The sequence below is a fragment of the Echeneis naucrates genome, chromosome 6 (genome assembly GCF_900963305.1).
Source record: "Echeneis naucrates chromosome 6, fEcheNa1.1, whole genome shotgun sequence".
Taxonomy (NCBI): domain Eukaryota; kingdom Metazoa; phylum Chordata; class Actinopteri; order Carangiformes; family Echeneidae; genus Echeneis; species Echeneis naucrates.
Window position 1 is genome coordinate 1921773 of NC_042516.1, and position 24141 is coordinate 1945913.

The 24141-nt window shown below is 39.5% G+C and overlaps 1 protein-coding gene across 3 annotated transcripts in view; it reads right to left on the reverse strand.

Annotated features, from left to right (window-relative positions):
* The window catches only part of ascc3 (activating signal cointegrator 1 complex subunit 3), a 139260-nt gene that overhangs the window by 41138 nt on the left and 73981 nt on the right, over nt 1-24141 (reverse strand). For all 3 annotated transcript variants that reach the window (XM_029503815.1, XM_029503814.1, XM_029503813.1), the window contains 3 exons: nt 14109-14285; nt 13911-13982; nt 8942-9076 (listed from right to left, as the gene is read on the reverse strand). In XM_029503815.1, coding sequence (XP_029359675.1) covers nt 8942-9076; nt 13911-13982; nt 14109-14285 — 384 coding nt within the window. The remainder of the gene's footprint in view (nt 1-8941; nt 9077-13910; nt 13983-14108; nt 14286-24141) is intronic.

The window sequence follows — 24141 nt, forward strand, 5'->3', positions numbered from 1 at the left end:
GGGCTTCCACTGGTTACTCCAGTTTCCTCCCACCGTCCAAAGACATGAATGTATAGGTTAACTGGAGACTCTAAATTGACCGTAGGTGTGAATGTGAGTGTGAGTGGTTGTTGGTCTCTGTCTGTCTCTGTGTGTTGGTGCTGTGATGGACTGGCGACCTGTCCAGGTTGTACCCTGCTCCTTGCCCAATGTGAGCTGGGATTGGCTCCAGAACCCCCAAGACCCAGAAACGGATAAAGCGGTTGGTAGATGGTAAGATGGTAACCTGGTTGGGCTCTAGGGAAGGGATAGGTCCTCATGACAGTGCTTTATCTCATGTAAATTAAGGTCAGTACGCTGCAGGCCTCTCCAGCACAGAGAGAACTGACAGCAGCTGTCTGACTCGCACACTGACTGGATGTTTGGGTGCCACTGAGGGTCTGGATGTGTATGCAGACCTTGTTGGTAAAGGTGAAGGACTGAGCACTTCAGAAGGCAACTGTGAAGAGGTCTGCTGTTTTCTGACTGTCAAACAGATAAACTGCAACACTTACAAGGTGAAAGCAGTCAACTGGTTTATAATCGAACAGACTTGATCAGAGCAATGTTTAGGTCGGTATATGTCAAATTAAAATCCACCTGAATGGCAAGACCAAAGGTTTCTCAGAAGAACATGGTCCAAAGCTTCCCACTGTTGCCAAAAGCTTGTCTTCACCCTATAATGTATCCTGGAGTCAATGTCTTCCTCAGGTAAGTGATGGACATGCACCTGACCATCCACATGATGTGGATGGATGTGGATGTGGATGTGGACCAACTTCCACTGCTCCACATCCAGTTCCGATGCACAACTGATCACATTGTAGCTGCATGTTTTCCATTTATCTTCTGACCCACTAAAAGCATACCCACTCAACCTTGAGAATATGATGATGTTTGTCAGTGTCTTTCAAAGCTGTTCCAAATGACTGTCACAGATATTGTCTGTGTTCAAAAATTAAATGAGGCTTTGTGGCTCATAACATCCTGACAGACTCAGAGCTGACAGAGGTCTTTGCTGGTTTTATTTGGATATCTGAAAAAATTTAAAATGACTTTTCTCAGGAGGAAGGTCGAATTTTGAGCTACACTGCACTTATGCATTCAACTAAGACTATTTGCCATCTTCTGTACAGATCCAGTATAATCTGTCATTGCTTAGCAAGTGATTTAGAAGTGTAGGTGTTGTACTGTTAGCCTTCCACTTCCTCACTTTGAGCTGTGAATCATTAAGATAACATTCCCATAAAAATGATGCAATAGAACAAAAAGCAATCCTGCTCTGCTGTCTGAAGCAATATATGTATGAAAATCAGGGCAAACTGAGGCATGGTGAGAGTCCTCAGCACCAGGCTGTGTATTACAGAGTTGAGATTCATGAGAGCAAGGAAAAGTAGGTAATTGAAATGCTAAGACTGAGGCTTTGCTTTAAAGGTGTCTGGGTGTGTTACAGCCATGCTTCTAGCCTCTAATCTAAGGTGAGTTAGTGGTGATGTCTGCTGTGCCATGGCTGTATTTGAGATGACAGTGACCTAAGCTCCTGATCAGGTCCCATTAGGCCGAGTTGCACGCTGATGCAGAGCTCACTGGGTCCACAGACAGCCAGATGCCAGTTCCACTTACTGTTTCTTAAGGCTGAGACAACAAAAAGGACATCAGCTAACACCAGAGGTGGCTGTCAAAACCTCTCCAAGGAGTTAGTTAATCCTTGCTAAATAAAGCTAGGGAGGAACTCACTGCTTTTACTTGGAAATTTCACATGAACACTCATACTCCTGAATCGTCTACATAAGAATCAAAAGCATTTACAGAGCTGTTGCAGCATTTGTGTTTTTTGTGATAAGCTTCAAAACTGAAGATTTAAATTAAATTGTGTGTTGCTTTTGTGCTGAAAATCGGGAGATAGTTGGCCTCTGTTTCACAACATTACTACCAACACTGACCCTCACACAGACCAAATCTTTGTGTCAAATTGAGATAGACTGGCTAGATGTTGTTCACTAGGTGGCCCTTGATAGTCATGATGCATAAGGCCAGGCCGATAACGCTAGATAGGTGGGAGAGAGTGGGAGGACGAGTTTCCACTTACACTCACTCTGCTTCATTTTTCTACAGTATAACAATCTGACATCCTCCTAATATTTCACATTAGTTCCATCTAATAGAGTTGTTCACTGAACCTGGCTTACCTGGCTTACTGTCGTCCTGCTGTTGTGAGAAATAAAATTGAGAGATTTTTGGTTGTTTTTGAATCTTTTGACCTTCTCTGAGAAGGCGGATCTTTTACAGATCTACTAAAAGTACATAATTGTGTGCTTCAGTCATAGACGGATCTGTCAGGCAGGAGGCAATAGTGAAATATATTTTTTGTTTTGTTGTTATGCTACAAAGAGATTTTTTATTTTGCTGAAATATTTTTTATTGCTGTTAGTTTCCTGGTCAACTGGCAGCGATGAATCAGGCCCAGTTATCATTTGTATGTCCATTCTCCCGTTACATATTTTCTACCTCTATATCGCTAGAAAGGTCGCCAGTCCAACACTTAGATTACAGATAACATAAAAATCCACACGTGTCTATTCTCTGTGCTGGTTTTCTTATATAATCTTATATAATGAAGTAACATTATATATATGCTATATATATATATATATATATATATATATATATAGCATACTCTAGATGCTACATGCTGTATGCAGCATGCCAAACATTTGCAGAGGTAAAAAGGATATATATATATATATATGCCCAATTAGGAGACACAAATACTCCCCAAGACACTGCAATGCGATATCTGGCTCCAGAGCTGATCTATGACCACTGGGTTCAATGGCCACAGGAAGTAGAAGCAAATGATTTCACTGACTTCACTTCACTCTCTATGGGGTAGGTGTGTTTAGAATATTTCAATCGTGACATTTACTTTTGCAATGTCACTGTTATTAATGATTATTAATTACAATATTTATTATTGTCAAACACAAAAATAATATTGCGAGTGTGTCTGCCTGTTGAACGCCAACGTGCTTTTATAATGTCCCGCTTCTTGAATGTGTAAAGAAGGCATTTAATCGCGCCAGTAATGTGAGGTCATTGTGAGTAACATACTGCACTATAGTTTGGAGGCTAGTTAAGTTTAACACAGTTGCAATACATGAAGTAACATTAGAGAAAATAGTTTTTACATGTGGTACTGCTGATGGGTTGTTTGTCTTTTCGTATGGATAGAAAAAGCTAAAACATGTAAATATGCTTGTTCTTGTGTGCAGTGGGTAGAAACAAAGGAACATTTCTCTCTCCAGTCAGATGGTTTAATGCTGATGAAGATGCAATTAAAGAGGAAAATCAACTGGCTACACTTGATACTGTGCAAAGCCACTCCCTGAAGCTATGACACTGCAGATGAGCTGTATTACTAGAACCGTCAGAATCCCTGTACTTCACAAAACCCTGCTTCTATTCACAGCAGCCACTGTTTGTGAAATGTGTGTTTGTGTCATTTCAGCTTCCATCAGCCTTTGAGTTATGGCTCACTGATCAGTGTACTGCAAAGCTGGTGTGACACGCTGACATGTTGTCAAAGATCTGTCACAATGAGAGGACCGGCACTGGACAAGACTGGTAAAAATAGCACAAAATGAAAGCAAAGCGACGTTAATGAGCCTACTCTGGTGTAGCTGTGGTGTCCCTGGAGGCCTCACAATCGCAGGCATCAATGTGTCTAACCATAGTGTCTTGTCAAAACAAAATGACATGAGAGCCCCACATCTGAAGACTACAGAGATAGAGTATTTTTTAGAGAAAGATATCCACACAAGCAAAGTTAAGGTGTATCAGTACATCTCTTCTCTTTCTCTACCATCACTTGTCACTAAATTAACATGCTTTTCTTAAGTAATATGCATCTTTATACAACTTATACAGACAACTAAAATTAGCTTCTCGTGTAAATTCTCCAGTGGCATTCTTAAAAAGCTGTTCCGGTTTAGCTCTGATTTATCTCCATCTGGTCCGTAGTATATCTGTGTAGTGGACTCTCGGGACCACAAGGTGTCTCTTAGGCTCCATAGTATGGCTATCTTTCCTGAGGTACCAGCCACGCATTTCATCTTGGAGAACCAGAAATAAAAAAAAAAAAATGCAAGTGACATGGGGTGGAGGAAAGCAGGCGAGAAAAGAGTACGGAAAGGAAGAGGGAGGGAAGTGGAGGCTGGATTGTCCAAGTTGGAGCAAATGGGCTTTTGAATATGATGCTCTCTGGGGAAAACTTTAAGCACAGGTTTCCTTTTCACAGGTCAATGCAATATACTCTGTGTTTTCCATCCTTAGTTATTGTACTCATCTTTGACGTCTATACTGAGATCATGCATGTTTTTTCTCTTATATATGTAATTGCATCTGTTTCAATATCTTTTTCATTCTAACAATAGTTGGACAAGAAACCGCAACAGTGAGTCAAAATGTAGACAAGAAATGAAACAATTCAAGAATCCAAGGGCTCTCTAGATTCTCAGTTAGACAGTGTCCTGCAACACTACTGTGCAATCAAGCAACCTGCAGTGTATTTGGCATAGATGCCAGATAATTCATCCGACTTCCTGAAATAGCAATAACACACTCAGCATGAAATATTCTGTTTAGGTATTTTAAACATAAGTGTCTGAACCCTTTGTGTTTGTTTCATACAAAGCAGGGCATTTTCACAAATGTTATGTTTGAGCTATGTGCCAAAATGAGAAATCTCAGTTATTGGCTATTAAGTAACTAGTGTACTTCATAGACACATTATCACCGTTACTCTTCTCATATAAGATGTGGATTTTGTTATATTTTATGAGCAATACATGCAAATTTTAAAGAGAGTAGGTGGGAGGTTCCTCATCAAGATGTGGACCCCCTCCAAACACTAAGACGATGATTCTTATGCAATAGGGCATGCCCTTTTGTTCAAATCAGGCATGTTCATGGTGAGTTTGCAGAAGGTTCTGTCTATGCTACAATGGCTTTCATTTTGTTTGTTTACTCTTTGATATTACTGCTTTTCTATTCTTCCTTCACTGGCATTTTCAGATGTATATATATATAAACTAAATAAAGGGGGTGATACCATCATGAAGTTATATAAGATATACATATGAAACAATTTCAGCTATCCTAGTTGAATGTATTTTATGGAACTGCAGAGGCCAGGCAGGTAGATATTTCAGAGCTAAAGAAGTTTTTGTTTGTGTGTTTTTACAGGGCATACATTTATTGGCTGCTGTGACATCTTAAATTAACACAGGTGGCCAGGTCGGGTTGTTTCAGATTGTTCTTCTAATAATTGAAGTGATAACAGACAATCCCAACAGTAGAGTTTTAATCATACAAGGTCATCTTCTTCTTCAACTCAATCAGTATTTATGGATCAAACAAAGATGCTGTTAAATTCAATAATTATTTCTGAGGATTTCAGCACTACCAGACAAGCATATGATTTCTGGGGATTTGCACTGTGCCCTTGTTCAGATTCAAGATAGATAGATTATTGTTTTGGCAAGTTTTGGCAAGATTATATGTTTTGGCAAGTTGTACATAACTTTATGAGAGAACTGAATTTATTGGATATATTGAGATACCTGGCCGCATCAAAGACAATTTACCTGAGACTATAATACTTACAATACATACTCTACAATAGGTTATTTTTTTGGCAGAATTTGTCCCTTTTATTTTAAATTGTCACGACAACAGCATTGTCATCTTGGGTCATTCAGCTGTATCCTTTGTTTGTCCAGACACAAATTTTTTTAGTGATTTCCCTAAATGGAGATTCTATGGATCCGAGATGCGTTAAATCCGCCGATAAATCCGATTTATCCGATTTATCGGATTTATCGGATAATCGGATGTTATGTTTATTCTGCCGCTGCTAAATTCTGTGGAAGCTGTATTTTTCATGTATTCGAAATTAGATAATTTTATGATTAGATCCTGCCTACGTATAGGGGCTATAGTGGAAGATACCAATTTTGTATAATATTTCTGGTAAGGCATCGCTATAACTGTCAACAGGTGTTTTCTTTGTCTGTTCTTGCTACTAGATATATGTCACACAGACATCTATGTGTATGTGTAATCTGTTAACATGGGTACTAAAATGATGGCTGAGATATTCTACAGCCTCCATACTCACACCACACATCCACTTTGTCTCAGAGGAATTATGGTGGTGTTATCTCTCATATCCTAAATCACCCTATAAAACTTCCATCTTAATGTAGCCTTTTCATAAGATAACATAAGATTTCCACTGTTGTTCATTTCCGATGGGGAGCCACCAGATATGGCTCTCAGAATGCCTTAATCCATCACTAGTTTTGTGTTTTACCTTCTCCAACAGACTTATGAGGCCTATATTAGCTGAGTGTGTGCTGAGCACAAAACTGAGGGCCTTAAGCATATTCACCACCAACACTCAGAGGCAGTATTCCATCCTTTTTTTTGTCAATTGTGTATGACAAAGCAATTAAATGTTTTAATACAGCAGTTAAACTAACAATGCACATATAACAAACAGACAGGACTTCAGTATTGTACTTATAAAAATGCCCCTTTGGATAGCATTTTCTGATAATCTTCATTATTTACTTTACAGCACTTCATAATTATTGGCTCATCAAAAACAGTATTTAATCAGAAATGAGTGAGTGCATTAAGATCTCTAAGCTTGAGTGACAGACTTTCTAACCCCTGAGATAAAGCCAGTTACTTAACATTAGAGAGACTAAATATAATGGAATCACTTCAGACTGGATAAATAAATGCTAAGTTATATGTCTGACCTTAGAGGTGCTTTATTTTAGTATATGTGCATATTGGAGATTAAAAAACACCTGTAATTATTAATGTGGGGGCAATTTCCAGAGAGCAAATAAGCTCTGCATTACCTTTGTAAAGGCTTGGAGTGAATTCACGAAAGCAGGGCAGACTAACACTCGAAGATGGACTAATGGAGCAGATAATATTCATTATGTTGGGACACAGGCAGATGAGCTGGGAGTGAAATAATGTACTGGTAGTGCATACACAATCACTTTAATTAGAATAGGCATAGTGAAAGAACAATTGCTTGTGAGGTATTGTTTCAAACACTAACCAGGCCACAGCGTTTTTCAAAATTTTTTGTCCCCAACATAATCTTTTATCAGTATTTCCAGTTTTAGAAAGCATGAAAAGTGATGTGATTTGTATACATATCCCATTTAAATAAAGGGGAGATTAGAGGCGCATCAATCTTGGCTCAGCCCGAGAGAAGAAAGGAAAAGGTTACTAAATTTATCACTGTGCATTCTGTTGTAGGAGATTCAAATATGGGAACTAGAATCTAGCTCACTGTCCTCTGGGGGAGCATATAGCTCCCTCTCTGTGTACTCTCTCAGCTCAGAGACCATCAATTACTTGCTTACACACACACACACACACACGCAATCAGCTCTTACGCATGAATACATGTATATTATTGTACCGAAAATTCAGCTTTCTGGTGTCAAAACAACGTTAAGCTGTAAATCAATAAATATAGGCTTTTCTTTTCTATTCTCTATTCTATTTGGATTGTCAGTTTTATTTCCACAATACTATTTAACACTAATGTTGGACTCATATGCTTTCATTTTGAAATAGCATCCTGAAGCAAAAACAATCATTATAGAGACAAGCGTTTGACTCCTCTCAGAACTGATCTCTATACTAACACAACTGAATATGCATATCAGACTCACAGGCATGAGCATGTGGGAAGCAGATTGTCTTTTCTGAAGCTAGTTGCTTAGATGGGCTGTTTGTGTCTTGAAAGCTTTGTGACTTTGTGAGAATTAATGATATGCCAGGAAGTGGTGCTTTAAATTCCACCCATGCTAATACAACAGGTGGGGCTGGAAGCTTCCTGACTTCATCACTTCTTTTGGTTCTACTGTAGCTAACACATTTTGAGTTAGCAAGCTATCCACTAAAACACATTAGCACCAAAGAGCCACAATAGTTTGCCAACTGCTACAAGACTAGTGAGCCAATTTTCTGAGCTGACAAAACTTATCGAAGAGCTGTGGTTAAGAGCCTTTTTTGGACAGGCAAATGCCATTCTCAGGTTAGCACCCTAAAAATTGTTTGCTTCTGTTGCTCAAGAAACATAAATTTGTTTGTCAGCCCACCAGAATGTCCCCCACTGGACTGTGAGCTACTGTTTCAAAGCCTCCAGTTTATAATATTAATAAAAATATAATTAACATAAAAATTGTTGTGTTTTTTTTTTTTTTTAAGCAGAAGAAACCATATTTGGCAGAGAAGGTGGAACTGAGGAGGAGTGAGGGCTGGCTCTGACCTGCTCTATACTCTATCTGAAAGTGGAGACTCGTTAGGAAAACGTAAAACTAATAAGTCAAGTGAGAAGTAAGGCAATTTTCACGTAGACTTTAACAATCTAATAACCTTTTACAGCCAGTGGAGTTCCCCTAGATTAGGTAGAATGCAGTTTTAGCCATGTCAGCATTGGCTTCACTTTCGACCCAGTGTCTATGTCCACCTTAATAAACATTTTATGGACCCAACCAACTGTGCTGTTGTGGCTCATACACCCTTTTCTTTTGTGCAAAGTTGTCTTTGCAAAATTGTGTCTTGAAATGGAGAGGGGAAAAAACGGAAAAAACATGCACTCTTCTTATAGTGTCTTCTCTAACCAGTTTAGGAAACAGCATCACACACAAGTGTAATTAGCCTTCTTCTTGCACTTAAACTTTTAAACATTTAGTCGTGTGATGTGAGATGACCGTCAAGATAAGAGGTACTGACCATTGTCATCTAATATATTAAAGAAGATAAGAACCTGAAACAATACATTTATAGTTCTTTTAATAAAGAGAGGTAGTGAACGATTCTCTACCTGTTTCTCATACTGCCCGTAGTCTGGACCCTGGTCTGGCTGAAAGAAGGATATTTCTCCAAGGTTCTTTGCCATCTCAATTAGACCCATGGCTGTCCTCACTGTGGCATTACGAGCATGGACAAATACCATCACCTGGGACACACAAAGATATAAAGTCAAGAGGGTAATAACACTGACACAGTTTGTAATTCTAAACGAAGATAGTTCAAAAATACAAATTTAAAGTCGACTATTGTAAATGTTATAAAACAAATACAATTTAAAATTAATGAGTGAAAGTAAAAGAGTATAAATAAAACATGATTCAAAACAAAGTGACAACAAATGAATAGACGCAATAGAATAACAATTGTAAGGATAAAACCATGCATTTAAAAAACATACCAAACATTACCAAAAGCCAGAACAAATAAATGATTTTTCAGAAGAGTTATGAACAATAAATCTGAGCTGTAACATGGAACCAGACCACTGCAGTAATAAAGTTTTAAAATCAAACTGAAATGGGCAGCATGGTGGTATGGAAGGTTGTGGGTCAAATTCCTGGGTCTGGGGCCTTTCTGTATGGAATTTGCAAGTTCTCCCTGTGCTTGGGTAGGTTTTCTCCAGGTACTCTATTTTCCCTCCACTTTCCAAAAATGGGCATGTTTAGGTTGATTGGTGACTCTAAATTGAGTGGAGCTATGAGTGTAAGTGTGAGTGGTTGCTTGTCTCTGTATGTTGAGCGACCTGTCCAGGGTATGCCCTGCCCTAACCCAGTGTGAGATGCACTTGGCTTCAGCACTCCCTGCAACCGGGAAGCAAGTAAGTGGTAGAAGATGATTGAATGAATGACTCAATCAATCAACTGGAAATCTCACAGGGAGCCAATGTAAGGAGGTGTGTACCAGAAGAAACAGCAGCAGCATTTTGTAGTGACTGGATGTAGCTAACCTTCTTCCTGCCTTCCATAAATTAGGGTGAAAAGTTAAATTCACCATTGAGGTAGTAAACAGGAGATGTTCTACCACAGGCTCTAAGAATAGTGTCACAGCTTTTTGCCAAATGCACTCTACTGGAAAGGCGGTGATTACAACACTCAACAATAATGTTGAGTGTTGTAATCACGAATGTTTCCACCTGCCTTATATTGTGTAGGTCCCCATTTTGACACAAAAACAGCTCTTACCCATTGAGGTCTTGACTCCTCTAGACCTCTGAAGGTGAGCTGTGGTATCTGGACAAAGACAGTGGCAACAAATCCTTTATGTTCTTGAAATTGTGAGGTGAAGTCTCCATGAATCAGACTTGTTTGTCCAACTCATCCCATGGATATTGGATTTGTTTGAGAACTGGGGAATTTGGAGCGAAGTAAACACTGGATGTTGTTCTGCACTGTAGTTGCAGTGAAGCAGGGAGCATTATCCTGCTGATGGAGGCTACGGTTTCCACGAGGGACTGTGCTTGGACTTGTGTGTAACTGTTTAGTTCGGTTGTTTATGTCAAAGTATTATCTACATAATCCAAGGTTTCACAGCAGAACTTTTCACAAAGAATCACAGTATCTCCATCAGCTTGTCTCTCTCCCATAGTGCATTCTGTTGTTCCATTTTCTCCTGGTAATCAACATGATGTTAAAGAAGCCTTATGATTCATGGGACTTCACCGTTTTCTTCCAATGTGATGGTGTTCAGTTCTGATGCTCACATGAATATTGTATGGAAATTACACAGACTCATTCCAATTTGGGATTGATATCAGGCTGATGAACACATCATAACAAATTATAAAATTTTTAATCAGCTGGTTAATCAGCTGATCCACATTTTCTCATCAGTCTATGAGTTAAGCATTTCTGGTACAAGAACTATATAAGTAATGGTCACAGATGAGCTATAAGAGGAGTAAATGAAAGCACTGTATTCTTGATAGGGCCCGACCGATTTGTTGGCGAGCCCATTAAATCGGCTGATTATAGCCCGTTTGAGAATCGGTAATCAGCCAAAATTTGCCTTTTGTCTCTGATATTTTCAGAAATAAAATGCAGGAAATAAGACTTGGTTTTACTTTGAAAATATTCTCCCCCTTAAAAATATCCCCCGACATTAATTTATCTATTATCTATCTATCTATAGCTATTTATCCTGTAGAGGGCGCACCGACTTCATGACAAACTCCATCCACTATCCACTAACCACCTCACAGCACAGCAGAGTGAATGACCTGGAGGAGAGCCGTCCGCCTCAACGGTAAATAAACAGGTTTGTGATATAAACAATAAGTCAACAAGTTTCAATTCAACCCACTTCACGATGTTCCCCGCTGTGTTGGTCTCGGTCACGCTGAGTTCATGTTTAAGCACTGTGTAATGTGCAAGCTAAAGTTAGAATTAGCTATCTGCTATTAGCATTGCTACACATTTCAGCCGTGCCAGTAACGGTAGAATAAACTTAACAGTACACAATACGTAATCGGCTAGCTACTTCTCTCACTGAGGCAGCTGCATGTTTCCAGATAAGACCGGAGCAAAATCGGCCGATTAATCGGTTATCGGACCACCCCCCCCCAAAATCAGTATCGGCATTGACAATAAAAAATCCATATCAGTCGGGCCCTAATCAAAACTTTGAAGACATGTTATTTTTTGTTGACTGTCACCATGGCAATAGGTGGTAGTTTAGCTAACATATCAATAATGTACAAAAAGTAAAAACATATCACCATTGTGTCAAAAATCAACCGAAACTGTGTCTGTGAAATTCAAGTGGAAAATTGAAAGTCACAAATGTTTTTTTCATTTGACATACATACGAAATCCAAATTGACAACTGTCTGTTGTCAATGCTTGGGGGATATTCCCAAATGAATTTGTTCAGGAATTTCATGTATTCAGGTATTTTTCATTTATAAAATTTCAATGTATATGTGTATGTATATATATATATATATATATATAATACATATATACATATACATATATATATATATTCCAAACACAGTGGACCCTCTGAGATGACGACAGCAAATGTTTCTATTGAAGGTGTTTTATAAGCACAACTAAGCTGTGCAGAATCATTGTTGGCAATAACCGCTGGCTTCTCAGCTTATGAAAGTTCTCTCTGGCAGCATGCCTCCCACTAAGAAGCTGGTGGGAAAGGAAATTTAATCCACAAGATCTTCTTAGATTAAATTAATATATGTCACAGCCGCTTCTTGACAATTTAATATTGAGGACAGAAGAGGCCTTCCTGGCTGAACAATGGCCTCAACCTAAAAGCTGAACTGTGCCCTTGTATAATTTCCAGCTACAGTGCTAAAAAAAAAAAATAATAATAATAAAATAATAATAATAATAATAATAATAAAATTATATCTATACAACCACTCACACTCAGACCTCTGGCAATGTAAATATGTATGTAAATATTCTTGACAATTATCATATCAAAATTGATTATCAATTATCATACACATTTTTCGGGTTGCAGGGTTGTTGTAGCCAATCCCAGTTCCCATTGTTTGAGGGCGGGTAAACCCTGGAAAGGTTGCCATTCCGTTGCAGGGCCAACACAAAGAGACAGACGGAGACAAACAACCACTCACACTGCACCTCAGACCTATGAGTAATTTCGAGTCACCAAAACATGCATGTCTTTGGATTGTGGGAGGAAATCGGAGTACCCGGAGGAAATCCATGCAGGCATGGGGACAACGTGCAAACTCCACACAGAAAGGCCCCAGGCCTATGACTGAACCCACAACCGTATTGTTGTGGGGCAACAGGGCTAACCACTATGCCAGCGTGCATATATATAAGTATATATATGGGTTGGGGGCACAAGGCAAAGTGTCTCTACATGTAGTGTGTGCACTTGCAATAAAATGATGCAGACAAGATGACAACCAGCTAAATGGTGATGTTTTAATTTAAAACTCCTGTGTTTCCATTAGGCCCCTTAGGCTCCACAGTGGAAGCACAGTGGAGGGTGGGGAAATGGAAGGTAACACTTGGGTAAATAAAAACTTCATAGATGTGCGACAGCAGGTGTGCACTGAAGGGAAAAAAAAAAAGTTCACAAAATATTTATTACAAAGCTTTGCATTCATAAGCAAGTTTAGAGATGTTTTCATGGAAAAGAAGAGTTGGAGATACACTGACATCACTCTGTCTTAATGTTGTCCTTTATTTATCATCATCTTCATAAAGTACTCATTCTTAAAAAGACAATAAAACAGTTACTACGATCAGTTTCTGAAAACTAAATATGTCCAAACTGATTTTTCGAGTACAGGAAAAAGCTCTAAACATATGATTGTAGTAGAGATAATCCGTCTGAACTGACTGGTTGTTTGGCACAGGCAAATATTTACTCAAAAAACCTTCAAGTTCAATATCAAGGTAACAACAGGGAAACAAGAAATTACAACAGATGTGCAATTACCAGGATTTAAAATGATGAAATGGTCAATTTTTCACTTCTTTTTTCATTGTGAGATTGCACTCATATTAACTGTGCTTTCATTACATAAATAGAGAGGATGTGATGACCTATTCATCCCCCTCCTGTGAATTTTAAGCTATAAAGCTTTGTGCATTATCACTGTAGACTGAATATAAACCTGCATCAGCCTCATCCACCGCAGTCACTATAAATCTGCTCATCTTTCTGGCTATTGCAAAGTAAGATTCAGCTGTAATTTGCAAGACATCAGTTTGTTTGCATATATTGAAATTATCCATCCATTATCTATGCTGCTTATCTGTGCAGTTACAGGGCCCTGGAGTGAGGGCAGGGTACACCTTGGACTAATTGTCATTCTATTGCAGACCTGACATCCTGAAACAAATACAGTTACTCACACTGTATTCAGTCCATGGGAGATTCAGTCCATGTATGATTTTTTCTTATGGTAACTCACACCCATAACTAACATTGACTACATAATGTTAGGGTTTGGATTAGAAAAAAATCAGAAGAGCCCCTACCTGATGGCCAGCTTTAACCTGCTCCAGTACTTTGTTGTAACAGACCTCTTCCATGTCATGAAGTTGCTGGATCTGAACAGACACAAAATCACACTTCATTGATTACCCACATGATTTTCATTCTTGTATCTTTGTTAAGAACAAGACTACTTTAGCTCATACAAGTACCCACGGTCCACATCAACGTGGCTGGTTTACCTTGTTGGTGGTTTTGATACCAACAAAAGTTTGCCCTAAAGGCACAGGTCTAAAGCGGCTGTCAAAGAAGAAGAGGCCAATGCAGGGGTTGACGTGCAGGAAGGTGGCCACATCCAGGTAGTTGGGCAGAGTTGCTGATAGTCCAAGGATCCTGATCATGCTCTGAGTGGACTCCACCTAAAATTATCAGACACAACATAGTTAAAGCTACACCCTACAGTATATACAGCCATATCCTCACTACTTTTATGTCACCACTGCACACACTACCTTTACATGTCTTGACCTGTAAGTCAGACTGTCAGAATATACAATACAGAGCTAAGGCAGCGACAACAATGACATTGTCATCACTTTTTCAACGATGTGGAAAACATTGGAAATAGGAGCAGATCAATATTGATCATTCATTCTCTGAGAGAGAGGCAGGAAATAGTCCTGTCGCTACTAGCAGTTTTTTTTTGGTTGTATTTACTTTTTTACTTCAGAAATAAACATGATAAATAATTTGCCAGGGGATGGCTAAACCTTACATACAAATGTATAAAAGCACTGGCTGGAAGTCTTTACAAAATACTGCGTCTGATTTGGTTTATTATACTTTGTTTACTCACTGAAAGAATTGCAAGGCTGTTACACAGACTGGAGTGTTTTTATATTGCAGTATTATGACCTGAATAATGTATTTGTTTCACCATAGCTGTGAACTGCATTGTTTTTAGTCTCTGCATGTGTTTGTACGGCTTGCAGCTGGGCAGGTAGTGTACAGTGGCTTTATTAAAGCTTTATCAATGAAAACAGCTGCGTGAAGCTGCTGCTCAAAAATGGCTAATGAGGGTTGAGCTTCCAGGCTGGAAAACCAATACAACAAACTAAAAGCTCAAAATGTCTCATCATCTGAGAGGAGTTGATGAGGCTCAGTTGGGTCATGGCTTTGATCTTGATTGAGTCATTTCATTCATACTTAATATAGGAATGGGATCAGGGCAGCTTTAAAATGGGTATGCCTAAGGGCTTGGTAGGACCTTACAACAGTGGGAGCAAACTTTTTATTCAAAGGCCAAAAATGTATTCTGACAGCTTGAAACATCTGGCCTGATAATCATTTAGTGCAAGTTAAGAAACCCCTTTAAAAACGTTTAACATGGTAATTTTGGGGGGCATTAAATAGTCAAGCACCCATTTACCTTTGCACATTATATCTAAGCAAAGGTAGAAAATACGCCAAGGACTAGGAAGCACAGGCTCTGCAACAGAGTAATCATGCAGGTCTACCTAATAATGGTTAGCTTGACTTCCTCTCCCAGTTTCTCTCCTCTCTCTCCCTGTCCTCATCCTGTAGGTGATGAATCACTACCATGCTACCATGTCTTCATGAACTCCATACAGCATAATTTCTATGAACTTGATGCAGCATCATGTTCCTGCCTAATCCTGTTTTAAATATCCCTTCCTACTCAACTTTGCCTCCCCCCGTGCCTCTCTCTCTCTCTCTCTCGCAACCCAACCAGTTGAGGCAGATGGCTGCCCCCACTGAGCCTTGATCTGCCCTAGGTTTCTGCTTCTTAACGGAAGTTTCTCCTTGCCACTGTCGCCAAGGGCTTGCTCATGGGGGGATCTGTTGGGTCTCTAGCAATAATTTTAATAAAATAAAATTTTTGAGTTTTGGTCTAGAACTTCTCTATATGCAAAGTGCCTTGACGTAACTTTGTTGTGATTTGGTGCTATATAATGAATCTGATTTGATTTGATTTTGATTTGACTTGAACGCAATGTATAATTGGTAGAAGTGAATCCAGCCAAGAAAACGCAATCCAAACAAAGCTTTTCCAAAAAAAAAACATCAAATGACAACTGTCTCCATTGTCTGATATTTGCATAAAAAGGGGTACAGATATCATTTAATTCACAGGGATTACCATATTAATGTGTATAACAAAATTAACCTCAGCACTGTGCACATGAGAAGCAGCCAGCATCATTCCTTCAGCATGATCAAGTATAACAGTTGGTCAGGTGAAAAGGTGCCTAGAAAGATTTGGAGGCGAGCAAGTCTGATAGGCAAGTTTCAGAAGCTAGGCTACAAGCTGTTTACCAACTCTAAGACAAAGACAAAGATGAACATGAAGCCTCTGTAGTCACATACACATGTAACATGTTTTATTAGAACAAGCTATAATCCTCTGCAGCCTCAGCAGACCTGCTTTCATAGTCCAGCATTAAATCCAAAAGCTGAATGAAATTTTAAGTGGTCTGGACTCAATTCCAGATGACATTGGATGAGGGTAGGATAAATCACAGAACCATATACACATATAGGGATACAACACAGACAAAACCTATTCCTCAGATTTCAAGTCTGAACCAACAAGCTTCTTGCCAACTTTGCACTGCTGTGCCACCGAACAATCCATTATTAATCCTTTTTTTGTACTGATACCTTTGTAGGGTCATATGGGGTGCTGGAGCCTATCCCAGCTTACGATGGCTGAGGTAAGGGTACACCCAGAAAGGGTTGCCAGTTTATCACATAGTCGAAATGTAAACCATTAACACTCACATTCACACCTGAGGGCAATGTCTTTGGGCAACAGCTGGGGCACCCGAACTGGAACCAAGAGAATAATGCAAACTGCAAAAAGAATAGGGCTCAGATCCAGGGTTCAAACCCAGTACCTTCTTGCTGTGAGACGAGAATATTGTGCAGCCCACTAGCACAGCAATGTTTTGAGAGAGATTTTCTGGAAAGGACTGTGCTATGACTCCTCTCCTGGCTTTTATCCCACTATACACAGAAAAAATGCTCTGTTCATTTTCTAATTTATATAATTTTTTAAGTGTTGTCTCTCTTATCTCTATTTAGCTTTATTCTTCCATTTTACACCACTGTCCACATCATCTGTGCCTCATAATCCTTTATTCACATCTTTCTTTTTCCTGTTTTTATTTGACCATATCCTTATTTATCCCTCTTCTCTTCTTTATCCCCATTTTGCAAATTTTCTTCATCTTTCTTTCACATTCTTTTTTCTCTCCATTCTTCCCTTCAATGAAATACTATTCTTCTCCCACAGTTTGGTTAAACATATTGTCCCCGAGTGAGACAGACTCCAAAAAACAAACACCAAAAAAAAAAAAAGCAAAACACAAATAAAAACAAAAACCCTCACAAAAGTATATAAATACTGGAAGATACATTTCATTGACTGCAACATGTTGGATTTCACAACAACACAAAATAAAACATTATTATTTCAAAGCCACACACAACCGACTTAGTGTATGAAAAGATGAAATTATTTTCAATACATCATTATAATTTTTCATGTAGGACGGAAGGTGTCATTCAGCAAGCTATAAACACGTTACAAACGCTTGCTCATCCTCATACCTCTGCAGAGTGTTTGCTGTGATATAACGCAGAAGATCATTCATTCATTCATCTTCTACCGCTTATCTGTTTCCAGATCTTGCGAGGTGCTGAAGCCAATCCCAGCTCACATTGGGCGAAGGCAGGGTACACCCTGAACAGGTTGCCAGTCCATCGCAGGACCAACATACAGAGATAGACAGAGATGAACAATCACACTCAGACCTATGGACAATTTTGAGTCACCAATAATCTAAATATGCATGTCTTTGGACGGTGGGAGGAAACCAATGAAAGCACAAAGAGAACATGTACAAAAAGGCCCCAGGCCTGGGAACTGAGCCCACAAGATCATAGATCAATGAAAAGAAAAGCGAAAATCTAACTGAAGTCACCATCAAGCTGAGAAAGACTGTTTACTTCTTTTTATAGCAACCCACAACACAAAGAGACAACCTGGGCAAACCCCTTATATCACAAGTGAAAACAATTGCTGCAGACCAGTGGAGCTGATAGTCTGAATACTTTGACTGGTGGTGCATGTCTGATGTAATGGGACAGAATGCTTCAGGTTCACAGGAGGTAAATCAGATGTGCACTGCATGGAACAGACACTGACTGAGCGTTCTCCATTTTCCCCTTATTCTACGCATATGGAGATTAAACTTGTTTTGTTTCTCTTCATGGAGTCAATGACCCATTTCAGAGGAGTTGTGACTTTCCATTTCAGCCCAATGTGTTATTTCTGGAAATGGACACAGTTAACAGAATGTCCCGCGCAATCCAATTCAATTCAAAGTCAAGACTTGTGACCTATCTGCGCCTGAGATTTGACGACAAATAAGAAAAATAATAGAAAGTTGGGCCAAAGCCTTTAGAGGAATGAAAGGAGTTTGTGTGTTTATTTTCCAGTTTATATCATTATTCACCAGGACTGCTTCTGCTCCTCTTTTTGCTAAACTTGCTGAAGATAGTTTGATCTGATAGATAGATTGACTTTGATCTGAAGGAAAAAATTTTGATATGGAATATCCACTTGAAATATCCACAGTGAAATAAATCATTAGTAAGGGATTATTTTTGGGAAAATGTGGCTGAATACAGCAGATGAGGAACCACTTGTCATTACAATAAAACTTGCGGGCCAGCTTACTCCCAAACATCTACAAAGCAAACAGCGAGGCTACTATTGTGGTAACCTTGCATGTACAATGAATACATCCTGGATAGGTCAGTAACTGAAGAAGAAAGGAAGACAACACATCAGGTGGTGGTCTCCATGTAACATGGGATTTAATGCTCATGCATTTATACGCTACCCAGATGTCATTGAACACACGACAAATCTCTTTTGTGGTGACTACCTTATAACATTATCATTTCACACTTCCTGTACCCATTCATTGTTTCAGGTGACTCTCTTTTAATTGAAACAAATGTACACCGCTAGACAATGACTTTTGCCGACTAACTGTTGGCGTCATCCGTTTCTTTTCACCTCACCCTACACTCTCAATGCCATCAATCCATCCATCTTCTACCGCTTTTCTGTTTCCGTGTCGCAGGGCTGCTGGAGCCATTCCCAGCCAGCGTTCTAGGCGAGGGGCAGGGTACACCATGGACAGGTTGCCAGTCCATCACCAGGAAAACACACAGAGCCAGACAGAGACATACAATCACTCACGCTCGCATTCAGACATATGGAAAATTTAGCTTGTAGTTCAGAATAGTGGTTAGTGGTTAGTCAGAACAATCATAATTTGGTTTGATTTGATTGGATCTTATTAGAAAGTCATTATTGTCCACGAACAGTTTAGTTTGTAAAAAAAAAAATAATAATGTCAAAAATGTAAATGTAAAAAAACGATGCTGGGTCTTCAAATCAGTAGAAATAATTTGTTCTAGCGGGTGGTATGTTGATAACTGAAGCATTTATGTGGATGGCATGAGAGCAATGATTCACTGTTTACAACATCGTTCAAATTACTCCATTATAGACTGTAAATCATGTTATGGCCACTGGGCTGCTCTATAAATAATCATAACTTGCAGTAACCCAGAAAATATCCACTGTTCAACCATAGATTTATGTATTGTTACATATTCAATCGCACTAATGACTATGTTTTTAGTTTAGAGAAGGCCATTGCTACAGCAATGCAGTCGGCCAGCGAACAGACACAGTCAAGAGGGTTCAAATTGTACATTGTGCATTGCAGTGAAACCTTTGAAGGTGTTAAAGTGCACAAAACACCCAGTCAGCCCTTCTTCGGTAATATCAGCTAAACCTGCAGATAAATGGGCCGTGAACCGAGTAAACAGCGGTCAAATGTACAGACCAGTTTTCAATTACCTCGCAGTTAACCCCACCAGGAGGTCTCCACTGCTGCACAGCACAGCAGCTCATCCCTGCATCTGTGCCTCTCTTTTCTAAGTCTGCCATACTCTCTCTCTCTAGAGCCTATAAAACTTTGCAAACAATTTTTCACACAAATTATGTGCCTATGTATTAAACACCAATATACCGCATTCTTTGCAACCTTCATTTATTTTTCCATTAACTATGTCACCTGTTCTACACAATTTTTCTGTCCTATTATTTTTCCCATTACAATTGTCCTAGTACATTTCATTTATTCTTCACAGATAGTATCCTCTCTGTTAATATAACACTTGATGAAGGTGAAATATTATGATGATGATGGTTTATGGGTTAGGTAAACATGAATTATTAAACTAAATAGCTTGAATTTAGGCTCAGCTATTGAAGGAAGGCTTTTTGACCAAGGTGCTTCACCTTTGAAGTTCTACTTACAGTGCTGAGTATTTGCCCTCTTCCTGATTTCTTACTTTTTTGCATGTGTGTCACACTCAACTGTTTCAGATCATCAAACAAAATTAAATATTAAACAAAGATAACTCAAGTAAACATAAAATGCATTTTTTATGTGATGATTTTATTTAAGAGAAAAATACTATCCAAACCTACATGATCCTGTGAAAAAGTAATTGCCCCTCTTGTTAAATTATGAGGTACCTGTGATTAATCATATTCTTGTGGAAAGCTGAGTTCAATTTCATAGCCACACCCAGGCCTGATTGCTGATCACTTAAATAGAACCTGTCTGACAAGGTGAAGTCGGCCATATTGAACCCAAGATAGGAGTAGATAAGAAGAAAAGTAATTCACATGTCGCAGTCTGGAAAAGGTTACAAATCCATTTCTAAATCTTTGGGACTCCAGCAAACCACAGTGAGAGCCATTATCCAAAGATGGAGAAAGCATGGTACAGTGGTGAACCTTTCCAGGCCGGCCTGCAAAAATTACCCCAAGAGCACAGCGACGACTGATCCAAGAGGTCACAAAGGAACCCAGAACAACATCTAAACAACTGCAGTCCTCACTTCATCAGTAAAGCTCAGTGTTCATGGCTCAACCATAAGAAAGTGACTTGGCAAAAATGGCATGCATGGCAGAGTTTCAAGGTGAAAACCACAGCTGACAAAAAAAAAAAAAAAACATAAAGGTTCGTCTCACTTTTGCCAAAAAGCATCTTGATGATCCCCAAAGCTTTTGGGAAAAAAGTCTGTGGACTGATGAAACAAAAGTTGAACTTTTTGGAAGGAGTGCATCCTGTTACATCTGGTGTAAAATTAACACAGCATTTGATAAAAAGTACATCATGCCAACAGTAAATCTTAGTGGTGGTAGTGTCATGGTTTAGGGCTGCTTTGCTGCTTCAGGACCTGGACAACTTGCTGTGATTGAAGGAACCATGAACTCTGCTCTCTACCAACAAATTCTGAGGGAGAATGTCTGGCCATCAGTTCAGGACCTCAAGCTGCAGAAAAGAGGAACACTGTCATATGTCTGTCAGTGCAAGGAAATTAATAAATTGAGATGCAAAGGGGTATTTTTAGATTCCACCACCATGGCTTACTCTCAAATTACATTTGATCCTACATATTTCTTAGGCCTGTTTTTTCTTGAAGCAGCATGGTGCCATTTAGGTGGGGACACAGACGGCTTTAACTTGACCTGAATGTAGATTCTCGGTCTCCAAAGTTAAAGCAGTGATGAAGATAATTAAACCTGTATTTTATCTAATGACCATCAGGGGACAACTCCACTTCTTCGAAAAAGATATCAGAATGTATATAAGTCTGTATATAAGTTTAAGTTTCAGGATATTTCTCGACAGAGTCTTACTCCCCCATCCATGACCGTAGAGTGAAGCCAACCTTTGGCTAAGGGTCAAGGTGGGTGGCGGGAGGTCAACGCTTGCACAGTGTTTCCGACTACCTGCAATAAGAGCATTTATGGATGACATGATAACCATTACAACCACAAAAGCATACACTAAATGCCTCCTGAAAAATCCGAATGGAAATCAAACCCAGTAAGTCTTGCAGCAATTCCATTGTGAAAGACCAGCTCGCTGATGAAAAGTTCCACATCAGTGGTGAGACAATAACAACTGTGCAAGAGAAACCCATCAAAAACCTTGGAAGGTGGTATAAGCCCAATCTAAAAGACACCCAACAAGTGGAGGAGCTCAGGAAAAACACAATCAATGGCCTCAAACAGATTGACAGCACTGCCCTTCCCAGAAGGCTGAAGCTCTCGTCTTTCCAATTCGGCTTGCTGCCCCAACTCATGTGGCCACTCTTTATGTACGAGGTGAGTGTCTCTCAGGCCAGGAAGTTGGAAAGGTTGGTTTACCGCAGGTGAGGAATGTACTGATAGGTGTTGATGGCATATGTTACCACAGGTTGGAAGAGTAACCATTAGGTTCGGGAGGTACAAAAGAGTGCAATGAGTTGGAAATGTGAGCGTGAAGGACGTGAAGCAAGCCAGCCTTGCTAGTATTGTCAGGAGAAAGAAGTGACACAGAAGTCGACGGATGCACTTAAACCGCCAAGTCAGTTGAAACTGACTGGAAATGTGGACTTTCAAGCAGCAACTTCTGCTGTATAGTTCAGCTGTCAGAGTGGATTGACAGGAACATGAAAGGAAAATAGCCATGCTGCTCAAAGTTGCCAGCAAAGATGACATGTAAGTCTTTAACACCTTTGATTTGAACACTTATTTGTTCAACCCGAGGACAAAGACAAGTTTGATGTGGTTCTGAAAAAGTTTGACAAGCACTGGCGGTCAAAGAAAAATTAAACTGATGAACATCTTTCGCTCACATATGCAGCACCAGGGAGAGATGTTTGATGACTTTCTCACAGACTTCAAGCTAAAAGCACATTCTTGTTATTTTGGTGATCTCAGAGTTTAGATCGTGTTTGGAACAAAAGAGGCTCAGAGAGAAATTATTGAGAGGAACAGAAGTGTCGTTGGGAAATGCAATAAAAATATGCCAGGCCAGTGACTAGCATGACAACTCGTACTGGCCTTTGATGAGCCTGCTTTGGGAGAAGTGAGTCAAGATGGTGAAGTGGTACATGCCCTGTTGGTGAAAATGTCAGGGGATATTTTTAAGGGGGAGAGTATTTTCAAAATAAAGTCTTATTCCCTGCATTTTATTTCTGAAAATATCAGAGACAATCTGCAAATTTTGGCCGATTACGATTATTCTCAAACGGGCTATAATCAGCCGATTTAGTAGGCTCGCCGATAAATCGGTCAGGCCCGACATTGATGACTTGGTGTTTTGGGGAACAACACACTAGCAACATGGTGAAAGACTGAAAAAGTTTCTTCCCAGAGTCCAACAGAGTGGACTGAAACTGAACAGAAAAAAAAGTGTCACAGAGATGACCTTGGAAGATAAGCACTCGGCTCAGCTAAAGGTGCAGGCTATACTAGGCATGCCTCCTCCCACTGATAAAAAAAAAGGAGTAGGGCTAGGAGAGCTATGGGAATAGTCATCTTCTTTGGAAAATTCATCCCACATCTTTCTTCCAAGACAACATCCCTCAGAAAGTTGCTCCAACAGAACAAGGAGTTTGAGTGGATTGCTTGACAGGAAAAGGAGTTGAAGATCTGAAGCAAACCTTATCCACAGAACAAGTCTTCACATTCTTCAGCTCCTCAAAACCAACAAAGATCTCAAAAGATGGCTTGGTAGCTGTTCTGGTCCAAACTATGGGAGACAAACGGCAGCCAGTGGCATATGCATCGGCATCAATGACAGAAACAGAAAAACACTATGTTCAAATCGAAAAAGAGACTCCGGGTTTGTTGTTTGGGTGTGATAAGTTTCACGGTTATGTCTATGGTTTGCCAACCTTTGGTCTAGACCTGCTCTATATGTAAAGTGCCTTGATCTAACTTTGTTATTTGGCACGATACAAATAAATCTGATTTGATTTGTCAAGAGCATCAGCATCTAGCAGCTGCACTGTGGATGGCTCCACAACAGATGATGTTGAAATGCATGTCAACTTGATGACAGCTTCACTTCCCATGTCTGACGTGATGTTAGAGTGAGGCCTTTGGAAAAAAAACGAAAAAATATTCATTATTCACACATGGTGGCTGAAGCTGCAGCAAGAGGCTGGAAGGCTGAGGTTTGGCCAGTCAAAGTGTGATGCAGAGGCTTTGGCCCCAGTTCCACCTCAACGCCCCTTTAAGTACGCAATTGACGATTTGTTGAAGGTTTGGCTTCGCTCTGGGAACAAGTGACAGTTGTAGAAAGGACAACTTATACTTAC